Source organism: Staurois parvus, unplaced genomic scaffold, assembly GCF_062004578.1.
Source record: "Staurois parvus isolate SC_StPar_1 unplaced genomic scaffold, SC_StPar_1.0 ptg000131l, whole genome shotgun sequence".
NCBI classification, from domain to species: domain Eukaryota; kingdom Metazoa; phylum Chordata; class Amphibia; order Anura; family Ranidae; genus Staurois; species Staurois parvus.
This window is the reverse complement of record NW_028317927.1, coordinates 4046707-4065090: the sequence shown is the minus strand read 5'-3', so window position 1 is coordinate 4065090 and position 18384 is coordinate 4046707. Positions and strand designations below refer to the sequence as shown.

The following is an 18384-nucleotide window of genomic DNA, read 5'->3' as shown; positions in this document are numbered from 1 at the left end:
GGCCAGAGTACTTGGTGTCATTCTGGACTCCAACCTATCCTTCCAGACCCAAGTCCAATCTTTAACAAACTCGTGCAGACTCCACCTTCGCAACATCGCCAAAATACGTGCATTCCTAACCCCAGAAACCACTAAACAGCTCATCCACTCCCTCATCGTATCACGACTCGACTACTGCAACTCCCTCCTCACTGGCCTGACTTGCCGCTGGCTATCCCCGCTTCAGTCGATCCTGAATACAGCTGCCAGACTCATTCACCTTTCCAACCGCTCCGTCTCCGCCACCCCCCTCTGCCAATCCCTCCACTGGCTTCCGATTGCGCAACGGATCAAATTCAAAATCCTAACATTGACGTACAAAGCCGTCCACCATACTGCCCCGAACTACATCACTGACCTAATATCCAAGTACCGCCCAGCACGCACACTCCGCTCCTCACAGGACCTCCTTCTCTCTAGTTCCCTGGTCTCCTCCTCCCATGCCCGCCTCCAGGGTGTCACCCATCCTCTGGAACTCCCTGCCCCAACCCATCAGATTATCACCTACTCTCCTCTCCTTTAGGCGCACCCTGAAAACCCATCTCTTCAGGGAAGCCTACCCTACCCCCTGCTAACTTGACCGACCTCCTCCACTCTTCCTACCACTCCATCCCCCACAGCTATCTCCTCTTGTACCACCATCCCCTCCCTCCTAGATTGTAAGCTTGAAAGAGCAGGGCCCTCAATCCCCTCATGTTTTGCATTGTATTGGTATTGTTCTGTCACATGTTCTGTCCCCCTTTGTAATGTACAGCGCTGAGCAAACTATTGGCGCTTTATAAATACTGTATAATAATAATAATAATAATTGATTCTTCCTGTCAGTATATCTGCTTGCCCATACATCCCATACAAGCATATATACTGACAGGTCTGCAGATGACCTGCATGGCACCAGCGATTTGCTGATTGCTGGTGCAATGCTTTAGAAGCTCCAGAAACATAAAATTATAAATGCATATTTTTTTACCTGTATAAAATGTGCATTCATTATTTTTTCTAAAATGGTGAACTTATCCTTTAACAAAAAGGTCATTCTTTTTTATGAAAAAAATAATGGCCACTCATTACATAAATGAAACAATCATCGTAAACAAATTTAACAAAACAATTTTGATTCTGCCACTACCATTGCTGTTTAAATCTGCCACTTCCATTGATTGGGACAAGGGGAAGGGCTGTATAGTGAATGTGAATGCTTTTGTTTATCTGACCTTCATGGATCCCTAAAACCTACCCATGGACCATTTAGGAGTCCATGGATCCCGGGTTACGAACCCCTGCTCTATAGTCTACATCTTTTCAATAAAGGGAATGTCATTTCAGAAGAAATGCAACAACATTGTACAGTAAATACACATAAAGATGAAGAAAATATTCAAAACAGGGATATACAGAAGTGAGTGAAGGGTATATAAAAAAGAATATACATAGCTGAGAAAATCAATTTTGAAATAAAGACAGATATCACTTTGAAGAAACTGCAGATAAAATAGATACTTAACTGTGTCATAACTAACAAAGGATGTAGAGAGGAAATTTACCTTTTTCCCCTCACTTATTTCCCATATTACCACCTCCACAGTAGTAAGTAGTCTGTTTTTCTTTTCCCCCTTCCCCAATGTTCATAAGCAGTCTCAGGTCAGAATCTGATGAATAAAGATTGTTTTGTGGGAGACAAAAACTGCCAATTGCACGCATGGAGCAAGAGATTGTAATTTATGGGGCCATGAAACATAAGAGGAAAGTCACCTAGAAAATGCATATACTGTAAATAGACAGTACACAACAGAGACAGTAATAAAACTATAGGTAAAATCCATGCATGGGTCACTAAAATTAAAATTTAATGCAATATAGAGAAAGAACACTGTCACATAGAGAGAAGAACATAAACGGCACTAAGAATTGTGTAATACTTGTAATGCATGTATCAGCCCACAGACAAGAAACCAAAATCTGAATGACTTAAAAAAATGATAAGCCTGGAGTCAAGCTTCACAGCCTATTGTGTGAATGTCAGAAATTAATGTGTGCGATCCTTTGATCAACACACCCGGCACACCATAGCCTCCAACAGCAGCCGCAATCCACAAAATCTAGTTACTATTCCTCTTCTTTCTAGAACCAGCCTCCCCTTTTCCTGTGCCCTCTGGAATGCCCACTCTGTGTATAACAAAATCACCTCTGTCCATGACGTTTTTATCGCAAACTCCTTTAACTTGTTTGCAATTACGGAAACCTGGCTTCATGAATCTGACTTTCCCTCTCCTGCTGCCCTCTCCCATGGTGGTCTCCTCTGGACTCACTCTCCCAGGCCTAGTGGACGGAAAGGAGGTGGAGTTGGAATCCTCCTATCCCCTCAAAGCAATTTTCAGGTCCTTCATTCACCTCCCTCTCTGTCTCTCTCCTCATTTGAAGTTCACTGTATTCGTCTGTTCTCTCCGGTTTCTTTAAGAATTGCTGTGATCTATCGGCCTCATGGACCGGTATCGAGCTTCCTTGATGACTTCTCTGCCTAGCTGCCTTACTCTCTCTCTTCTGAAATTCTCACCATCATTCTCGGTGACTTCAAAATCCCTGTTAATCTTAACACTCCTGCCACCTCTAAACTTCTGAGCCTAACCACTTCTTTTGACCTAAAACAATGGACACATACTTCTACTCACGCGATTGGTAACTGCCTCGACCTTGTATTCTCCTACCTATGCACTGCTTGCAACCTCACCAACTTTCCTTTTCCTCTCTCTGATTACTCACATATTAGCTTCACTCTCTCCTTGGCTTCCTCCTCCTGGTCTTCCAGCTACCAAACAGTTACCCATAGAAACCTTCGTTATCTTAACCCTTCTCTTCTTTTTTTCGGCAACAGATTGTTTCTATGACAAAATCTCAGCCTTGTCCTGCCCCAACCTGGCCACTTCTGTCTACAATAGTTCACTGTCATCTACCCTGGACACATTGGCCCCCCTCACTACACACAGAATTAGGTCCCGACCGCTATAGCCTGGCAAACAGACAATACCAGATGCTTCAAAAAACGTAGCCATGCTCTTGAGCGTTTATTGGGTAAGACTAAGACCCAGCAAGACGTCGACCAATATAAATCTGCCCTTCAAAAGTACAATTCTTGTCTCCACACTGCCAAACAGACTTATTTTATCACTCTTATTAACACCCTCTCATGCAATCCCTGTCAACTCTTTTCTATCTTTAACTCTCTACTTCGTCCTTCTTTATTTCCAACCACTAACTCACTCAATGCCCAGGAGATCGCTAATCACTTCAAAAATAAGATTGATACAATTCATAACCAGATCTCCACTCTACAGATATCTCACTCAACCTACACACCTTGTCCACCAGCACAATCTATACTTCCGTTGTTTAACCCAGCTACTATAGAGGAGGTTGGTAAACTTATTTCTAAAGCCCATCTAACCACCTGTCCCCTGGATCCTGTTCCCTCAAAAATACTATGGTCACCCTCTGGCTCTATCCTACATTCTTTAACTCATATGTTCAATCTCTCCCTTTCTACTGGCATCTTTGCCAACTCTCTAAAACATTCACTAGTCACCCCCATACTTAAAAAAGCCTCACTGGACCCCTCCAATCTTAGCAACCTAAGACCCATCTCCTTACTCCCTTTTGCCTCCAAACTCCTTGAACGTCTAGTCTACAACTGGCTGAGCTGCCTCCTTATTGAGAATAACCTTCTCGATCCCCTTCAGTCTGGATTTCGCCCACAAGACTCCGCAGAAACTGCTCTCCTAAAACTCACAAACAACTTACTAACCACTAAAACCAATGGTCACTATTCTGTACTCTTGCTCTTGGACCTCTGCGCTGCCTTTGACACAGTTGACCACCCCCTCCTCCTCAAAAAACTCTATTTACTTGGTCTCCATGACTGTACTCTCCGTTGGTTCAAATCTTACCCATCTCACTGCACCTTCAGTGTCACTTAAAATTCTACTTCCTCCTCTCCTACTCCTCTTACTGTCGGGGTCCCCTAAGGTTCTGTCCTTGGACCTCTCCTATTCTCGATCTAGACTTCTTCCTTGGGTCAGCTGACAGCTTCCCATGGTTTCCAATATCATTTCTATGCTGATGACACACAAATCTATCTCTCCTCAGCTCACCCCATCAGTTTCCTCACGTATCACTGATTTACTAACAGACATATCAGACTGGATCTCACCACTTCCTAAAACTGAATCTATCCAAAACTGAGCTCATAATATTTCTTCCCCCACATGCCTCTTCCCCTGATTTCTCGGTCAGGATCAATAGCACCACTATCAACCCATCCCTGCATGCCAGGGTGCTAGGTGTAACCCTGGATTCTGAACTATCTTTCAGGCCACATCCAATCCCTGTCCAAATCATGCTGTCTCAACCTCCACAACATCTCCAGAATACGTCCCTTTTTAACCAATGATACCACAAAGCTCCTAATTCACTCTCTGGTTATCTCTCTTCTCGACTACTGCAACTCCCTCCTCATTGGCTTGCCTTTACAATAGTCTACCCCCCTCCAGTCCTTAATGAATACTGCTGCCAGGCTCATCCACCTTTCCATGTCTGCTACCCCTCTCTGCCAATCCCTCCACTGGCTTCCACTCGCCCAATGAATAAAATTCAAAATACTAACTTCTTACAAAGCCATCCACAACTCTGCCCCCAGCTACATCACCAACCTGGTCTCAAAATATCAACCAAACTGCTCTCTTCGATCCTCCCTTGACCTTCTGCTCTCTAGTGCCCGTGTCACCTCCTCCCATGCTCGCCTCCAGGCCTTGTCCTGAGCTTCTCCCATCCTATGGAACTCCCTACCACAATCTGTCTGGCTGTCTCCTAATCTATCCACTTTTAGACGATCCCTGAAAACCTCTCTTTAAAGAAGCCTATCCTGCTTCTACCTAGTAAACCTTCATTTATTTCCTCCATCAGTTCATCCCCCACAGCTATTACCTTTTGTGTCACTCAACCTTTCCTCCTAGATTGTAAGCTATTTGTTTCCTCTTGTACCAAATTGTATTGTAACTGTAATGTCTGCCTTCATTTTGTAAAGAGCTGTGCAAACTGTTGGCTCTATATAAAGCCTGTATAATAATAATAATAATAATAAATAATAATCTCTAAGTGTGCTGGTTGTAAAACATATTTCTACCTACTTTGAGCACTTTGGAGAGGAAAAATGTGGTAAAAATTCACAAATTATATAAATATTGACCTATGTAGGACAACGTGTATATATGAAATCTACCAGCCACAGTGGAATGTGTGAATAACAGGGACAATCCTAAAGCACTGCCACCCTGTAATTCCCCATCTAACCAGATTTATTTTTAGTACTAAACATAGATTTATCAGCATCGTTTCAAACCTCCAAAGAAAGCCTGCATCCTAAAAATAACACAGGCCCTTGATGTATTGCAGCTTGAGATTACAGGTTAGCCTTCAAGTTTGAGGAAGGAATGTAAGACATTGGATGGCTGTTAACAAAGCTAGAAATGTGCTTGTATACTCACATCAAAGGTCACATACATTTAATGTGTGTATCAGAAAAACATATCCTAAAGTTAAACTGCAGGGAAACAGCTAAATACAATGAAGAAATATATATAAAATCTGTTCTACCTACCAAAGCATTTGTATTTCTTTCCATTCAATCCTGATATTTACACAGCACTACCACACAGCACAACCCTGTCTGGTAAGTGAGGAGACCTTATATCTCTCAGCTGCAGTTTCACTTTCACTTCTCCCCAACCCCATCCCTACCCTGTGACTAAAAGAAAAGCAGCAAACTCATATGCTCATATTCCTGTCACTCTGCTCTCTCCTCCTATTTATTTATTTTGGGTACTTATATAGCGCCATCAATTTACGCAGCGCTTTTACATATATATTGTACATTCACATCAGTCCCTAACTCTCAAGGGGTGTACAATCTAAGGTCCCTAACTTACATTCATTGGAGTGTTGGAGTGTTGGAGGAAGCCGGAGTACCCGGAGGAAGCCCACGAAGGCACAGGGAGAACATGCAAACTCCAGGCATGTGGTGCCGTGGCTGGGATTCGAACCAGCGACCCGAGTACTGCCAGTATTAGAATGTTCCTTTACTGCATCATATATGATCGGCTCCTTGCAATGCTTCCCCTTCTCCAAGTGAGTGTTTGCACTGTTTATATTTAAAAACTTACATTTCATGATGTAATAATGAATAAAGAGCTGCACTAATTTGTGTTTTTTATATTTACAACATAAATATATACTGTATATATGTACATAAATTGACCATACTATATAACAAACTCTTGAGCAGGGGCTTACAAACTTTCTAAACAAGGGGCCAGTTTACTGTCCTTCAAGACTTTAGGGGGGCAGGATTGTGGCCACTGGGGTTAGAAATTGTCCTGGCATCAATGGGAGTAAACAGTGCAGCTTTGGCATTAGAGGAAGGACAACTGCACCATCATTGATGACAGTTCGAGAAATACTGCCCCGTTGTTGGTAGCAGTGGGAGGAAGAGTGCCCCAAGGGCCTGATAAAGGCAAGCACAGCGCCACATCCGACCCCCGGGCCACAGTTTGGAGACCACTGCTCTAGACTACTGTTTGCAAAAGAGGGCTCGATTTTTTATGGCCCTGTCATGTAGCATCGGCCCATGAAATATAAGCTTATAACAACATGAGAGGAACCTGCTCATAATTCTTCAGTCAGCCAGCTAGTATAGCTGTTATACCAGGTCAGCCAATGTGTTTCTGGGGATAAAAGCATCCCTCTTCTTCAGGGCTTGAGCAGTCGATGCTAATAAAGTCACAACAGCATGCACTAGGGGACCATATATCATTTTCTTGTAAATAAACCCGGAGGTAACTCAGATGTTAGACTTAGGAGATGACATTGTTCTTCTCTTGTACAGTATACTCAGTACATGTGTATTGTTTGTTCTCATGCACAGGATGCTTTGACTGCACTGGAAATTTATTTTATTCTTTACTTTCTTAAAGCAAAAGAAATGAAAATACATCTCCAAAAAGTATCAGACTGAACCCTACCCTTGAAGGGTTTACTCATTAGCAGGAATACCTGGTGCCGGTCATCATAAATAAATACTTTTACTTAGTCAAACTCAGTAGAGAATAGGCTAGGTGCCAGTTGCCAGGGTTAACCCTGGAAAAACTCTAACACTGGACACTCTTGTCAACTTGCCTTGTCAATGGCTGACTCCTTTATGATCAGGCCAAATGTGGCTTTGACAAATCACCTCCTACTTTCTTTCTCTGGGAGTCCCAATATTATGTCTCCTTCACTCACAGTTTGCACCAACCCTGCCCTGAGCATTTGTGGTCGGTTGTCTCAAGTCAACAGGTCAGAAGCTGCTCAATCTGTTCCTCTCCTTCAGTACACTCACAGACATCAACCTGTCTGCATATGTGCCAAACATCTTTGTGTCTTTAAAGCAAGCTTTTAGTTTATGCCACAAAATACCAATGCAGAGACATGTGACAGGTATTGAGGGGAAAACTATAGTTTTGCAAACCCCTCCATGCCCTTTCTTTGGAATCAAAGGTTTCTACACACACACACACACACACACACATAATTGCATGATAACAGTGATGGCATGCCAGACGTATGTACTAACTGAAAATGCTAAATATATTTTTCCCTTTAAAATGGACTTGGTGTCCTTTTCCTGAAAAGGAAAAAGGGAGCCATTGGTGACTTGACTATGAAGGTGCTCACTCCAGGATTTTCATCCTTATCCTTTTATTGCTACTTGGTGAGCCAATGACATGCATGTGTATACCAGCTGGAGGTAGAAGTTCTGTTGGTGGGCTTCACTGAAAAAATGTGGAGTTCTTTGGACATCACTTTGAGACACTTCTGAGATCATTTAGAATTAATTGCATGTATAGTTGACCCACTGTTGACTTATTTTAGCTGCTGTTGCACTCCCATTAACTGGTATGGGAAGAAAAGCAGTTCTGAAGCAAACAAAGCATGTTGATACTAACCCTAACTCAGTAAAGCATTGGTAATGATGACAACCTTTAAAAATGAACTAACAGTGGTGGCACCCATATTTCTCTCCTGTCGTCTTTGTACATATGGTGCCCAGCTACCAAATTCCACAAAATTATAACTTGTTCCCTTAACGTCACCTTTGTACATTAACACTCACTGCTAATCACAGAAACAAAGTTGTAAAACTAAGTACTTTTATGAAATTGTTGGTCTTAAGTCAAAACATTCATCTTTTACTGCAGTGTACCCTTAAAGGAAACCTGTCAGTACTGACTGCTGCTTCTGAAAATGCTTGTTGAGTGGCTGTTATGCTAATCCAGTTGCTGTAGTGCTTCTGACTTTCCTGATCTGCACCCTTTTCTGGAAAAGTATCTCAAAGTATCAAAGGAAGTGGGACAGCATGACATCTGAGCAACTAATTATTTTAAGATGGGGATCAGCAATGGCAGCTCCTCTATTTCTCTCAGGACAGGTTTACTTTAAATTGTCATAGATACTGGGGGATATTTACTAAACTGGAGCACACAGAATCTGGTACAGCTGTGCAAGGTAGCCAATCAGCTTCTAACTTCAGCTTGTTCAGTGAAGCTTTGACAATAAAACCTGGAAGCTGGTTGGATTCAATGCAGAACTGTACCAGATTTTGCATTCACCAGTTTCGGTAAATCAACCCCATTACCTATTTAATCATTGGGGTACCTATATACTAAGTCACATGGTCTTATAGTTTACATGGTATCGTCATGTGACACTCTAAAAATGCAGAAAAAGATCACAGCATATTATGTCCCATTGTAGGAACTTACCAAGTACTTGGCCAGCATGCACCTTTTGTTGAGTGTGTCAGTAACAGGCATCTACTGTAGATAATGTATAATTGAAAATGTTTTCAATTATACAATTGTACTGTTGTCTCTACAGTATTTTGTACTTGCACAGAACTGCAGTAAAACTAAGAAAAATTATATATTTACAACAATGATTTCAAATTTTCTCACCACGTTCCATATAATGAAGTTCATGACAAGTATTAATGTGCAGCAATATCCTTGTTGTCATTCAATCTCTAAGGATTTTAATCAGATCTGTACCAATATTGCCTGTTCTGACAGATGTGATATCATTAAAGACTTTTTCCCATTATGCTTATTAAGCTTTGCTGAGTGGTATCTATTACAGTCATGAGCAATCACACTGTAATTTCTGAGAACCTCACTGATGGTGAAAATAAGCAGTCTCAGACTTCAAAGGACTTGTTTTGATAAACATCAGCACTCTTCCATTAAAATGCCTTTTTCTGAACTGTAATTAACAGATTTTTGTATTTGGAAGATTAGCATCTCAGTCATTATCAAAGGAATGTATCATACGCAGGTAAGCATTGCTGTGTGATCATTCAGGATGGCGTTAGACAGCACCTAATACAGTTCTAGCATTGAATACCAAAAGACTTACTTGTAGTGGTAGGAACAGTTGTTGTCACAGGAGCAGATGTAGTTGAAGGTAACTTTTTAGGTCTGAATTTGTAATGACCAATAAAGCCATCAGCAGTCAAGCTTAAGTCAGATAAAAACTGAATTAGCAGTTCATTTTTGTCAGATACAATAGGCCTGAAAGAAGGACAAAACAAAATCACAAAAAGTAACATATTGTAATAGCTTGTATTTTGTGTAATAAGAACAAATTCATTTCACTCTTTCTGAATCACATTAAAGTGTATGTAGAGCCAAACATTTGTTTAGCTTTGGATAGGGAATGGTTAAAACCCTGTCAGTATATTTATTTTGTTTTCTGTTCCATTGGAGAGATTTCCTTTCACTTCCTGTACTCGAAATCTTTATAAAGTTAGGGAAATTCCCCTCTTAGACAGTTGTCACCAAGGGTCCCTAATGAACGTTTTACTCTCAGCTCTTAATTTGGTGATGACTGGAACATTTTAGATTTCCCATCACTTTTTCTTTGGCTTGGTGACAATGGTTACCAGAACAAATAGAAGGTGAATCTACCTACCTTGGTTACAGAGAACAAGGGATTTAAACTATTTACCACTCCATTCAAGACTAGAAAAAAATTTGGACTTTATGAGTCCTGTGCATCATTGTAAAAAGTGAACTAACCAAGCACTGCAAATAGAGATTCAGCAGATTCTGTATAATAGTTCCAGCAATACACTTGAACATGGTTGACCAAAGCTGGATAGAATGCTTTCTCCAATAATGCTCAGGCATACTTCTAGAACAGTGATTTATGAGTAAGGATAGCAGTGGTTACAGCAAGGATGAAAAGATGCATCATTCATTAACTCTACTACTGGAGATTAAAACTGCTGTAGAATGAGTATATGGGGCTACCAGGATGCTCTGGACACTAAAGCGAAGTGCGCGGGTCAGCTTTTAGGTACTCCTGGTCGCTTTGCTTAAGTGACAGTTTTTTGGGGGGTTTTTTTATTAACAGGTAGAGACTTTTTTTTATAGTATTACGTTGCATATATCACCATCCCCAAATGATTCTGAAACGATAAAATATAGTAAAAACTGCACAATGCAATATGCCAAACGACCAAAATCATTTGAAAAACTGCTTTATCAAAAAGTTGCTTGATTACACTGTATGATGTGCATATAGTAGTATATAACATTCCAGTTTCCAATATTTTCCAACTCCATTTACTAATTGCTAATATTTTAAAACCCAACCTGCTATAAAGGGAATTTTAGGTTGCAACTTTTGTGTCTATTTTCTTTATTTATATACAGAACCTAAAAAATAATGTTTTTAATGCTTTTTTGTTTAGGTTTATATCAAATGTTTTACATTTCATATATTCAATAAGCAACCAACAGGTAGCTATTGGCCAAATTTGTAACTTTCTACCAAGCTGACTTACTGCCATGCAGTGAACAGCTAGGGACACTGTCCCTATGCAGTAGTGCTTGTGTAATAAAAAAGAGCATGACTTGTGTGTAGGAAAATTGGTAAAGATTATAGTTTTATCAATGTACTGAAGCTAATACTGAGTCTGTAGGACAGAAACATGGAGTTTGTATTTGTCAGGTGCAGGGGCGGACTGACCATTGGGGCACTGCCCGAGGGCCCGGGGTCAGTAGGGGGCCCCATGAGATGTCTCTGAAACCTTTCATAGGCTTTTTAGGGTGTGGTTTGAGTGTGGGCAAGGAAACATGGGCCCCATGATCCCCTATTGCCCGGGGGCCCCATGAGTTGGCAGTCCGCCCCTGGTCAGGTGTGTATTCATGCTTCTCTTCCCTGAACCATCTATGTGTAAGTCATTCCACAAAAAAAAAAAAAAATTCCACATGCTCTGGTGAACATGAGCTGTATTCTTTTCAAACACAGATTATTTTGAATGATTTAAGAAGTATTTTGGCTGGGGTAAAAATTAGATCATGAGATTCCCCTTACAGAATACAGAATAGTTTTAAATATTTCAGTGATGATTTTGCTTTTCTTGGGAGTAGGGCTGCCTAAAAAAATCCTTAAAGCTGAAGACCAGGCAAATGTATTATGTTTATAGTTTTACCTATCAAAGATTTTCAATTCTTTAAAAATAGTCTTATGAAACATTGTCAAACATTAAACAATATAATTGTATCTTCTACAGTTTTCTCTCTTGCATCATACTGACCATAAAAAAGCCTAATGGCATATTGTAGGTGGAAATCCCTATGTCCCCCATACCCACCTTAGAAATGCCTAGAAATGCTTAGAAATAACTGTCCCCCATCCGCAGCCAAGTAATATCCTTAAAAATACTATTGCCCAGTGACTGGCTATTACTCTAGAATAAAACAGAATGAGATGGCAGGCATTGATGAGAATCAACAAACACCGTTCTGCCACATGAGATAGTGATAGAGCCCACTTTTATCATGGGAAAATACAATTCATATTGAATCTACTAATCAGCTGTGTACACCAAGAAAAGTCTGCAGAGACCTACTAAGCACAACTCAAATGTATCAGTATATTGTATATGGTGTAAACAAAGCCTTTAAAATAATGTATTTTATGTATGTGTATGATGGGACTGTAATTATTTAATAAAAAAAAAAACAACCATCTAAGTACCTTTTTCAGCTGTCACATGACCAAGATCTTTCCCAGCCTGCCTGAAGGGAAACATAAGCAGGAGGAGCCTCTAGTCCTCTGCTGCTGATCATATGTTCAAAATTAAAAAAAAAACAGCCTTTGGAATTCAGAGTACAAGTAAATAATTAATATCAATAAACTGTTTAATTGTCATACAAATATATATTTGAAATCAAATCTTTATTATTTTGTGGAAATAACATGGTGTGGGAAGATTTCTGCCAGTCACAGGTTGTGTCACACCCCTCCAGCCTGTGTCTTATAATAAGAGGGAGGTGATTCCTCAATTAACCAATTCAATACCGTGCAATTTTACACCTTCCTGCCCAGGCCATTTTTCAGGTTTCAGCGCTCTTACACTTTGAATGACAATTGCGCGGTCATACAACACTGTACCCAAACTAAAATTTTTTCATTTTCTTCACACAACTAGAGCTTTTTTTTGGTGGTATTTAATCACCGCTGGGGTTTTTATTTTTTGCTAAATTAACAAAAAAAGGCCAAAAATGTTGAAAAAAATACACGTTTTTCTTTGTTTCCGTTATAAAAATTTACAAATAAATAATTGTTCTTCATAAATTTAGGCCGAGATGTATTCTGCTACATGTCTTTGGTGAAAATAACCCAAATTAGGATGTATTATTTAGTTTGTAGGAAAGTTATAGAGTTCACAAACTATGGTATAGATCTGATTATTGATCAATCCTGAAGTACTGACGGCCAATCTAATTTCTTGAGGTCTAAGAATGTCAGAATAGTACAGATATCCCCCAAATGACCCCTTTTTGCAGAGTAGACATTCCGACGTACTTCATAAGAGGCATGGCGAGTTTTTTGAAGTTGCATTTTTTTTGTCATAATTTTTCGGAAAATGAAAAAATTAAAAAAATTATTTTCACTATTTTTTTTTTACATACTGTCACCAGTGCAGTACAGCGTCATCATATAACTGGCATGGCGGTGAACAGGGACACTGATTGGTGACAGTATGAAAAAAAAAAATATATATATATATATTTTTAAAAAAAAATTTATTTTTTTATTATTTTTAATTTTTTATTACTTTTTTTTATTTTTTTTTAACATTATTTTTTCATATTTTACTATGACCAAAGTAGTACAATGTTACCATAGTAACATTGTACTACTTTGGGGAAGTGATCAGTATTTTTTTTTTTTTTTTTTTTTTACACAATTTGCTTATAGCAAAGAAATACTTTGCTATAAGCAAGCATTTACCTGAATGAAATGGATTCATTCAGCTTTTTTTTTTTTGTGCTTAGCTGTGATTTGGTCACAGCTAATCACATGACATGTGCATGTGATTAGCTGTGACCATTCACAGCTAGGCACTAGTATACAATGGATGGCATCATGAATGAAGCCATCCATTGTATACAACTGTCATGTGACCTGCTGTGATTGGTCACAGCAGGTCACATGGTACCTGCAACGGAGCCGGTACTCGGATCTGTCATCGGCCGTGTCCGAGGTACACGCCCGGTGACAGATCGAGCCGCTGCGCCGCTCTGCATTAGCGCAAACGGCGCATGTGCGGGAGCACGCCAAATGGCGTGCACCCGGAGTGGAGAAGCAACTTTCAAGCCGCCAAACGGCCATTGGCCGGGCGGCAAATGGTTAATCTTCATATAATATCCCACCCCCTTTGTTTTAGCTGATTAGTGGGTATGAAGAAGGAGAGAGGGAGTGAGCTGTCATTTACCACTGTGTATACACCCACAGGTATCACATGGGCTGCTCAAATGTGATAGGTAGGAAATGGTCAGCAAAGAAACTCACTGAAAACTGAGCATGTGTAGAGTTGCCTCAACAGCTGCAAAATCCCCAGCTGAATTGGGGACATGAACAGGAGGTGGAGATAGAGAGCAGCAAACCAGGTTTTTTGCAGAATACAGAAAACTGTCATAGTGACTGATTATGAACAGTATGTAATACAGCATTTATTGATAGTTTTTTTAAGATGTGGGTTTAATGACACTTTAACTCAAGGTGAAGTTGAAAGTGCAGCTAGTGGAGTACTTAAGGAGGTGGGGGCTCCATTTAAAATTTTGGCCAGGGTTCCTCCACCTTGCTGTGCCCCACACCTATGCAGGCCTTTCCTTCCTCCTGTGCACCCACTGTACTGTGCTGTGTAATGCAGAATGCAAACAGTTGTGATAGATTCTGCCCAGCAGAGAAGCATGGAGAAGCTACCACAGTGCTGCTTCCTCATGTGCTCCCAGGCTAATGTACTGTATGCATGTGTTAACCTGTTGCTGTACAGTATTATAGAATGTTTTGATACTTTATATTAAAAAAAATAAAATACACTGGCAGGTAAACAATTCCTCTTAGAATTATTTCATCTGTGCATTAAGCTGTTTGCCTGGAATTCAGCTTTAAAATAAAAAGTATGGGTTTAATAAAAAACAAAACAAAACTATACTCACTTGGTTGGATGCAGCTTCGGTCCAAAGCTGCATTCCCCCCCACCCAGCTGTAAGACCAAGAACTGAGCAATCAAACACCGCTGACTGCTCAGCTCTCAGTCTTCAGGCTGTAGACAGCTGGTGACTGTCAATCACCGTCTCTCTGCTCTGCCCCTCCAGGGCACACAGGAGCACTGGTCCGTGGAGGAGGTGGGAACGGCTTGCTGAGAGGTTGAGCCAGCTGCCGCTACAGACATCTGGGTGGATCCTGAAGGAACTGCTATCCTGTGATCCAGTGAAAAAAAGTTTGGCTATACTTCTTCTTTAAAGTGAATTTGTGCCTTCAGTAGAGCTTTCAAACCACTGCTTCCTATGTAGAGAAGACACCTCAAGATGTTTGATAGATTTTATGCAGGTAACTAATAAACCCAGTACCATGGCAATCTGTTATTATGCCTATTGTTGTTCTGCCTGCCTCTTCCCACCTTCAGAGACTATTGGGTTACCACTGTGGGGGGTGTCCTCACTAACCAATGCTGAGTCTAAAGAGTCAGGAACAAAATTGGTGCCCAAGAATTACCTCTGCAGAAAACTGAACCAGATATTTATGCGATCGGTAATGTGTACACTATACAAAAACGGGTATTTTTATAACTGTATCATAGCCCTAGGCTTCCAATAAAATGACAGTAATAGGCACTATTTAAAGTGGTTCTAAAGGTTGAAGGTTTTCTACCTTCACGCATTCTAAAAAAAACCTACAGTATGCAGGTCCCCTAATACTTACCTGAGCCCCATCGCAATCCATCATTAGCTGAGGAACAGCAGTGGGAGCCACTGGTTCCTCCCACTGTTGTTAATCACAGCAAGTGAGGGAGAGAGCAAGGGTGGGGCTGAGCCATGTTCTGTGTGTCTTATGGACAAACAGAGCAGGGATTAGCAGCCAGAAGCGCCAGCAGGGGACTCGAAAAGAAAAGGATCTGGGCTGTTCTGTGCAAGAGCAGGTAAGTGTGATATTTAAAAAATAAATAAACTTAAAACTTTTAATATCACGTTAAGAACTTGTTTTTGAATAAAAGACACTATATTGTAGGTACAGATTCTTAAAAAAAACAAGAGATAAGTCAGAAAAATTAAAAAATAGCCTTTCCAAGTTCAGTATTTCTACACAGCTATTTCTTCTCCCTTGCAATTCAACTGTTGAATAATATCATCTTTTCAAATAACAGATCATAAAGAAGTCAAATCTTTGAACCTAAAGCAAAATTTTCCTTACATAAACATTTATGGTTAAGCTGATATTCTAGGTTATGTGAAATAATTAACTTGACAAATAGTTTTCATTACTTCATTTATCAAATGATGCCTATATAGCTAGTTGCCATGATGGGAAATGCAGAAATATGTAATGCTGTGTCTATGTGAATATAGTATTCAAAAGAAAACTGTACACAACTGTAAACTGATCCCCACCATGGCATCAAGTAAAATTTCAGCACTTTCAGTATAGTACAAAGGATAGTTCAAGAGTCTGATTTTAGTATTGAATTGGTGATTATACTTTTAATTTTTAATTGCAAATCACCAAAAGGAACAGTTCTGTATAAATATTATCTTCACAGAAGCATCTGATTGTAGTATACACATGATAATATAATAAATACAAACTTTCTGTTGTTTGAGCACAGTACTTGTAAATGAATATACATACATATGTATGTATGAGTACTCACGCAGGTGGACTGTCCCCACAGAACTTCCCAATCCTTTTAGCATCATTTATTTCTCCTCCATTGAATATTGCAACATAATCATACCGGCAGTAATTGTCTCTTTCCACATCAAACTTCTCAAACTTTAATTCTATAACCTTAAATTAAAAAGATATATACAGTTATAATAAATCATTTTTAAAAAATTACAAATCAAACCCTCCATCAATGTGCAAAGATCTCTCCTATCAGTTACCATCCCAATAAATAACTCCAAAAAGATCATTCCTGCAGCTCTGCTTTACAGTAGCTAGCTATCTAATAAATGTAATGAATGATAGCAGATCAGAGTGCACAGCTTTCTTGGTTATCTAGTAGTGGCTAGGTTTAGGACTTAGCTTAATCACATGCTAAAAGTCTAAGAACCACTATTTCATATAAAACAAGGGAATTTTGACTTACCTGGAAATTTCTTATCTTGGAGTACAGTACAGGACATAGGACTTGTATTAATAGACCATAGGATATATGCAGGCTACCTTCAGGTGATTGGTCATTAGCAAAAGACTAGTGCATGCTCATATAACCAACTTAACTCTGTGAGACTGCAGTTTTTTTTGCAAGCTATAACAAGTGACCACAGTAAACAGAGGGGATGCTTCTGTATCCTATACTGTACTCCAAGTAAAAGAATTTACAGGCAAGTCAAAATTCCCTTTATCTTAATTGTACAGTACAAGACACAGGGCTTGTATTCACAGACCATGGGACATCTCAGAGCAATAAACTGAGGGGTGGGCAACAACATGGCAACAGCATGGCAAAAAGAACTGCCAGCAGGCCCACAAAGAACAAGGGTTAAGAAACCTGAAAAAAAAAAAAACTCAAACGACAGCTTGAAGCACCTTGTGGCCAAAGCTCGCATCAACCCAGGCTTAAATATCCACCTGGTAAAACCTGAAGAACCCAAATAGAAGTGCTACAAACTGGAAGTGCTGGTCTCCCACAGCAAAGTGTAGAAAGTGTTGACATGGAGGGAAGATGAGGATATGTAAATAGGCATTTTGTATGTCTTCTGAAGCGAGAAATTCCACTTGTGTGAGATAAGCAATGACAGTTCTAGTTGATTCCATCTGAAATTATGATACACAAAGAAGTCTGTTTAGATACTTTGAGTCTAGAATTGGGTGGATGCCCCCATTTGGTTTGAGGACTGTGAATAGGGTTGAATAAAAACGCTGGAATGTTTCCTTTGAAAAATTTGGTACCACCACCCCTTGTGACTGAATTTGTCACAAGACAGAGTAAAACTGCTGTTTTTTGAGCTGATGTTGGCAGATTTGAAGGTAGGAAGCAAGGTGAGGACAGAGATTGAAATTCTATTTTGTACCCCTTTGAAATTACTTAGGGGACTCTCGGGGTCCAAGACTTGCAATGAGAGGAAGCACTAAGCTTTGGTTTTCTCTAGCCTGGCAAATAGACATGGCAGCAATTTCTGGCTGGAAGACTTGACCTGCAAGTGCAAATGAGGTCTTCATGAGTGCTTCAAAATGCCTCTTAACTGAATCCTTAAATTAGGGAACATTCTCAATAAGAGCTGCAAGGTGTTTATTTAGGACTGAATTCATAGTATCTACCAATGGTACAGCCAATTTCTTCTTAAAATGCTCATAGGATACATTCCAGCAAAAAGCTTAAAGCTCTTTTGGTTTACTTCTGTGAATCACAGGAGTGCAGTTCATTCTGCACTCCTGTGACCTGTTTTCAGGTGACAGTGGACTGAAGTTCAACCGTTCCAGGCTGGGAAATAATCCCAACTTTAAAATCGGCCCAGAGTCTGGAGTGGCATCTGGCTCAGCCAGCGAGCTGCTGAGAGCCTGAGGCAGCCGCTCCTTTCTCCTGCACAGCCCAGCACTCCAGTGAGCGCTGGCAGGGCAGAGCAGACAGGAGTGATCGACAGTCCCGCTCCCTGCTGAGAGCGGCTGTGAGAACTCAGTGATCAATGGTCATGTGATCATTGAGTTCTCACATTTAGAGTCAGCGAGGGACAGATG

General features: G+C 40.2%; 1 protein-coding gene across 1 annotated transcript in view; it reads right to left on the bottom strand.

Moving 5' to 3' along the window:
- PCOLCE2 (procollagen C-endopeptidase enhancer 2) overlaps positions 1–18384 on the bottom strand; it is an 85074-nt gene that overhangs the window by 22454 nt on the left and 44236 nt on the right. Inside the window, exons 5-6 of the mRNA XM_089672565.1 lie at positions 16352–16488; positions 9538–9692 (exon numbers count right to left, since the gene is read on the bottom strand). Coding sequence (XP_089528691.1) covers positions 9538–9692; positions 16352–16488 — 292 coding nt within the window. The remainder of the gene's footprint in view (positions 1–9537; positions 9693–16351; positions 16489–18384) is intronic.